This window comes from Lampris incognitus, chromosome 17 (genome assembly GCF_029633865.1).
Source record: "Lampris incognitus isolate fLamInc1 chromosome 17, fLamInc1.hap2, whole genome shotgun sequence".
Taxonomy (NCBI): domain Eukaryota; kingdom Metazoa; phylum Chordata; class Actinopteri; order Lampriformes; family Lampridae; genus Lampris; species Lampris incognitus.
In genome coordinates, this window is record NC_079227.1 from 7706414 (window position 1) to 7713127 (window position 6714).

The 6714-nt window shown below is 48.6% G+C and overlaps 1 protein-coding gene across 1 annotated transcript; it reads left to right on the forward strand.

Annotated features, from left to right (window-relative positions):
* The first annotated feature begins 26 nt into the window (after positions 1 to 26).
* LOC130127071 (zinc finger protein 16-like) lies at positions 27 to 6025 on the forward strand. Its single transcript, XM_056296624.1, has 2 exons — positions 27 to 398; positions 4964 to 6025. Exons 1-2 carry the CDS (start codon positions 209 to 211, stop codon positions 5932 to 5934), a joined length of 1161 nt encoding a protein of 386 aa, XP_056152599.1. The 5' UTR covers positions 27 to 208; the 3' UTR covers positions 5935 to 6025.
* Positions 6026 to 6714: the final 689 nt, after the last annotated feature.

Sequence of the window (6714 nt, forward strand, 5' to 3'; positions counted from 1 at the left end):
TTCGCGTAACTAATGTTATTCCGGATTAAATCAAATGCTGCAGGAGTCCAGTAAAACTACGGCTGCTGACGATCATCAAGGCGTGTCGTGAACACCGCCGTGCCCCCCTTCACAGGCCTGACGGCAGCGCTGGCGAGAACCGGCTGTGCAGGGTCGTCGCAGGCAAGTGTAGACCGACACCGAGGCGCCGTATGTCGGTGTGAGGACCATGTCTAAACTGGAGCGTCTGAACGCCCGGGTGGCCAAGCTGCTGTCCGCGGCGGTGCAGGAGGTGCTGGAGGCGGTGAAGGAGACGGTGTCGGAGTACCAGGAGAAAACCGCCCGGACCCAGAGGGAAAACGTGAGTCTGAAGAGGAGGCTGCTGGAGCTCCAGGACAAGATAACGAGGAATAACGAAGGTTGGTTTTAGTGTCACGGTGTTTCTCAACCGGGGGTCCGCGGACCCCTAGTGGTCCGTGGTGTGATTGCAAGGGGTCCGTGAAAATAAAATCTCTTCTAAAAAAAAAAGAAAGATCCTATGACATTTATAGACATATAGGATTATTTTACTCAAATGTGACTGAGACCTTTAGCTACCTAAACTATAAAGGGTAACGGGACTTTTTTCTCTAATTACATCTGTTTCACAAGTGTAATTTATTGTATTTTAATAAGAGATCTCGCTCCCGTTTCCCTTGTTAAAAGTTACTGCATAAAAATACTGTTTTGTTACATATATCTGAAAGTTACTGAATACATATTCTGTTTTGTTACATATCTGAAAGTTACTGAATACATATTCTGTTTAGTTACATATATCTGAAAGTTACTGAATACATATTCTGTTTAGTTACATATATCTGAAAGTTACTGAATACATATTCTGTTTTGTTACATATATCTGAAAGTTACTGCATAAGAATTCTGTTTTGTTAACTATCTCTAAGTTACAACTGAAAGCTCTTATTTTTGCCCCAAAGAGTGAATAAATGCTATAATGCAATTTAAAATGCAGTTTCTACTGTTTCTATCAAATTGCAACCCCCCTCCCCCAAGATCAGGTGGAGGGGTCCTCAGGGTAGATCACAAATACGCAGGGGGTCCAGGACCCCAAAAAGGTGGAGAACCACTGGTTTAGTCGCGCTAAAGCTCCAGGGCAGGTTGGGGTGAAGGAGCAGCGGTGAGACGGTAAAACGAACCCCCGGGGAAAACACCACTTGTTGTTTTTCCTAATAAACATCAAGTCAGCAGCTGTGCTGCGTTCAAGGACACGCGGGGAGTTCCAAGTTGTACACGTGTGACGTCACATCACGCGTCCACGCTCCGCGTTGTTTTGGGGGCAAGCTAAGGGTTCGTTCCGGTGGCCCTGAAGTGCAAAACATTAAGAAAATGCAAATTTTACAACAAAAAAAATACAAAGATTATTGCTGGCTGGCGGGTCTGACCCTTTAGTCGAGCGGTTAGCGATGTTACCTGCGGTGCGGGCGACGCGGGTTCGCGTCCCGGCCGCGGCACTTCCTGTGGTTCCGTTGTCCCCCCCCCCCCCCGAATTCGCTACAATATTGAGTGGAAAACAAAAATTCAAACAAGGTTTTGGGAAAACAAACATTGGGGGGAAAAATTAAGAAAATGCAAAAACTTGAAAAAACAAACATTAAGAAAACGCAAACGCATTAAGACAATGTGAAAACGTCGCAAAAACGCAACACATTGAGAAGACAAAACTGTTAAACCTGCATTGCTGGCAGTGAGAGTAATTAAACACGACGCCAGTTTAGTTAATCGTGTAGAGCAGTGTTTCTCAACCCAGTCCTCAAGGACCCCCCTATCCTGCAGATTTTCATTGTAACCCTGCATAGGTGGCCCTGCTTTTACTTACTCGACCAATCATCTCGCAGCACTTAATTATGCAAGGTGTGCAACGTCTGACAAAATTCATTGCTGATTGGTTGAATAACTACAAACAGGTACCTGTTCAGGGTTGCAAAGAAAATATGCAGGATAGGGGTTCCTTGAGGACAGGGTTGAGAAACACTGGTGTAGAGGATTCGGGGGACGACGCAACCACAGGAGGTGCCGCGGCCGGGAAGCGAACCCGCGTCGCCCGCATCGCAGGAGACGTCGCTAACCGCTCGACTAAAGGGTCAGACCCGCCAGCCAGCGGCCAGCGTGTCTTCTTATCCATGCACGTTACAATAGTTACTAGCGCTCTCCAACAAGCAAAAGCTAAACCAATGGTTGGCTTTCTTTTATTACTTTAATCCTCCCCCCGGAGGCCGGGCTTCGTGTCTCAAACCGGACGGTTTGGCGCTGGAGCGTCGGAAACTACTCCGTCGCTACTTCGGCTCTGGCAAAGCAATGGCGTCCATCGTTCTTCCAAACAACTTGAGATCCAACTTCCGTGTGACGAAAGCGCTCGCAGGCCTCTGATTGGCCGACCCTAGCCCCACCCTAACGCTAACCCCGACCAATCAGAGGCCGAGTTCGCTGGTTGACGTACATCTACCGGCGCTCCGGCGCGGGAATGTCGCCCCAGACACCAGATTCACCAGAGCGCTTTACCCGGCCGTGTTATGGGCTTCATCGCCATTGTGCGAACTCGTTTGGCAAGGGCTTGAATGTGACGGACGTTCGTTTATAGTGTAACGTGCATGGATAAGTAGACACGCGGCCGCTGATTGGCGGATCTGATGTTTTACTCGAGCGGTTAGCGACGCCTCCTGCGGTGCGGGCGACACGGGTTCGCGTCCCGGCCGCGGCACTTCCCGTGGTTGCGTTGTCCCCCGAATTCGCTACAACATGCAAAAGTCCCTCATTCTGGTTTTAAGAAACCACAAACACATTGAGAAAACACAATAATATTAAGAAAAGGCAAATGCAAAAAAAAAAATTGAGAAAAGACAAACTAAGAAAACACAACGTTAAGAAAACGCTTAATGAAAACACATTAAGAGTACACACAAAAAATAGGAAAACACAAACAATGAAAAACAACAGTAATAAGTCAACCATTAAGGAAAACAGTGCACTCTTGTTTTTGCATTTTCTTAACCTTTTTGTGTTTTGCTCTTCGGGGCTGATTCCTTTGGTACGGGAGGGCTCCCAGACTTTCTCGTGTCATAACCCACCTGTCCTCTTGGTCCGGGACCCATCAAATATGTTGTGCCGTAAAATAACAATAGATTCTCATTACCTCGCAAAAAGCGAGATAAATAACGATCACTTCTATATGTGTTTATTTGCGCTCAATAATCCAGGTAAGACAATCCCAGAAAGTTGAATCAGTTCATCCGGACACAACGTTTGAGAGAAACATCCAAAACGCTGCGTCTCAGTTGCTGTCAAACCCCAAAACACGCTCTGCCAGAAATTGGTCCACCCCAAGAATCAGGTCCCCCGGCACAAACGGAGCGATATAGTGTACGTTGTTAAGTGTCAAGAGGGTTGTCATGACTTGTACGTCGGGGAAACCAGACAGACTCTGGCCAAGAGGATGGCACAACACAGGAGGACTCCACAGTCTGCACCATCTACAGGCCAGCGGCCACTCTTTCAAGGATGAGGACGTGCACATCCTTGATAGGGAGGAACGCTATGGAAGTTTTTATTGGACTTTATTATTTTTAACCCACAGAAATAATGAATAATACTACTACTACTACTTTCGGCTGCTCCCGTTAGGGGTCGCCACAGCGGATCATCCGTTTCCATTTCTTCCTGTCTTCTGCGTCTTCCTCTGTCACACCAGCCACCTGCATGTCTTCCCTCACCACGTCCATAAACCTCCTCTTTGGCCTTCCTCTTCTCCTCTTCCCTGGCAGCTCCATATTCAGCATCCTTCTCCCAATATACCCAGCATCTCTCCTCCACACATGTCCAAGCCATCTCAATCTTGCCTCTCTTGCTTCGTCTCCAAACCGTCCAACCTGAGCGGTCCCTCTAATATACTCGTTCCTAATCCTGTCCTTCTTCGTTACTCCCAATGAAAATCTTAGCATCTTCAACTCTGCCACCTCCAGCTCCACCTCCTGTCTTTTCGTCAGTGCCGATGTCTCCAAACCATATAACATAGCTGGTCTCACAGCCATCTTGTAAACTTTCCCTTTACAAGATGGTTGTGAGACCAGCTACGTTACACGTCACAGAAATAATGAATAATAAAGTCCAATACAAACTTTCCATAGAGCGCTGGTTTGAACGGGGAGTCAAAGAGGCCCTCTATGTGAAGAGGGAACGACCATCCCTGAACCGAAGGGGGTGGGGGGGGCGGCTAAGAGAACATCTGCCGCCATCTTACAATGCTGTGATTGCAAACATTCCCAAATCCTCTGTGGATAGTACACATGACCACTGTATCTCTAGTTAATGGTCACCGCAACTTGCATATGAAACCGGTCGTTGTTTTCGGTCGTTATGGCACCGGTTTGTTTATAAGGGTGGGGAAACCTGCAGTCGGTTGAGACTGAAGAGGCCCCTCAGATCTGAGTGGTGAAGCGTTACTCTAGATAAACGTTGTGTCCAGATGAACCGATTCAGCTTTCTGTGCATCCCTTCTATATTGTTGTTATACATTATTCCCCTTTTCAGTCTCCACTCACAATTTGCTAATGACCAAATTAGAAAGACGAGGCATACGCAAACATGGAACGTTATTTTAGTGATATTTTCAGATACAATGACATTTTTGAATCCTTTGCATTGACAAAAAAATGAATGAGAATGTTTACTTTATTTTAATTCTCTAAACTAAGTTTTTATTGCAGACATGATAGACGAATGCCACTATTTTTCTGTTCAACTATTTCTTGTTGTGACATCACCGGCGCTCGGGTCAGATAAACTGGAGCTCTGAAATGACACCTGAATACCTAACGATACCTCTAATAGTGGGTTTGATCATCATTCTTATAGTCTGATCACCTTGTGTACTATTTCTGAGTTGTCTTGAATGCAGCATTGTGTTTTTCTCCTTTCTGCTCCTCAGCTCGTTATTGTGTAGAGGTTGTGCCAGACCCAGTGGACTGCACGGTGTCTCAGAAGGCCAAGGGGAGACCACATCCCGTCACAGAAGGACAGCAAGGAGCGGTGAAAGAGGAAACCGGCATGTTTTCATCCAAGAATGAAACCGCTTTATTTCTCCCTCCGGACTCCCCCAGAGAACTTCTCTGCGAAGGATCCCTCAATGTTCAGCCATTCACCAACCCTTGTCTTAGCCCAGGAAGGGCAAGTCTGCCCAAATCAGACTGGGGTCTGTTTGACAGACCCAGAGTCTCTCAATCGGAGACCCCCGATCCGGCACTTGCACCTATCTCGAATCACGTGAACTCTGTCGTTCTTATTTTGAACACCATGTCTGGGAGCGGCCCCGTTTCTCCTCCACTCATTGCGTCGGAGGAGATCAAAAAGGAGCCCGAATGGGGCGAGGATTTCACACGGACAACGCCGTGTTATGATGCCACTGTGACAAGCAGGATGTTGGAACCTCCCCGGTCCCGTCCGGACCCCTGCTGTGGCTCGGGGGTCTGGTTTGGTCTGAACCAGAACGGCGCGGCAGAGCTAGCGGCAGTTAAAAATGCCGCCTCTTTCCGGTCTGACGCAAACAACGCACACTGTTTTGGAGCCGGAAGACGCGACAGTTCACTCCCAAATGAGAACGCCCTGGGCGGGAGCAGCCTGAGAGGCGCCCAGCGGCAAGTGGGCAGGGGGAAAGGCTACTGCTGCTCCCACTGCGGCCGGGTTTTCAGACACGCGGGGGACTTCAAAAAGCACCACAGGGTTCACACGGGAGAGAAGCCGTACTGCTGCTCTGTGTGCGGCAAACGGTTCAGTCAGTCGGGCTACCTGACGATCCACCTCCGCTACCACACCGGAGAGAGGCCGTATGGCTGCGCTCAGTGCGGAAAACGTTTTAGCCACTCGAGTAACTTGAAGAAGCACCAGCTCACTCATCTGTGATGGCGGCGTTGTGAGGAAGGAGGGCACGTCACTCATCTGTGATGGCGGCGTTGTGAGGAAGGAGGACACGTCACTCATCTGTGATGGCGGCGTTGTGAGGAAGGAGGGAACGTCACTCATCTGTGATGGCGGCGTTGTGAGGAAGGAGGGAACGTCACTCATCTGTGATGGCGGCGTTGTGAGGAAGGAGGACACGTCACTCATCTGTGAGGAAGGAGGACACTTCACTCATCTGTGATGGCGGCGTTGTGAGGAAGGAGGACACGTCACTCATCTGTGATGGCGGCGTTGTGAGGAAGGAGGGCACGTCACCCGTCTGTGATGGCGGCATTGTGAGGAAGGAGGACACGTCACTCATCTGTGAGGAAGGAGGACATGTCACTCATCTGTGATGACGGCGTTGTGAGGAAGGAGGACACGTCACTCATCTGTGATGGCGGCGTTGTGAGGAAGGAGGACACGTCACTCATCTGTGATGGCGGCGTTGTGAGGAAGGAGGACACGTCACTCATCTGTGATGGCGGCGTTGTGAGGAAGGAGGACACGTCACTCATCTGTGATGACGGCGTTGTGAGGAAGGAGGGAACGTCACTCATCTGTGATGGCGGCGTTGTGAGGAAGGAGGGAGCTTGTTGCCATGATCAAAGCTCGGGGTTGGTTGTTGAGACTGTTCGTGACATTTTCTGTTGCTGATTATTTAAAATTACAATTCTGAAGATTTATATGGACACAAATACCCTGATATTTTATCCCTGTTGTATTTAAAAAAAGAAAAAGGCT

Coding starts and splice junctions, on each gene's coding strand:
- LOC130127071 (XM_056296624.1), top strand. CDS start 209: ATGTCTAAACTGGAGCGTCTGAACGCCCGGGTGGCCAAGCTGCTGTCC. Junction 399..4,963: donor GATAACGAGGAATAACGAAG/GTTGGTTTTAGT, acceptor TCTGCTCCTCAG/CTCGTTATTGTGTAGAGGTT.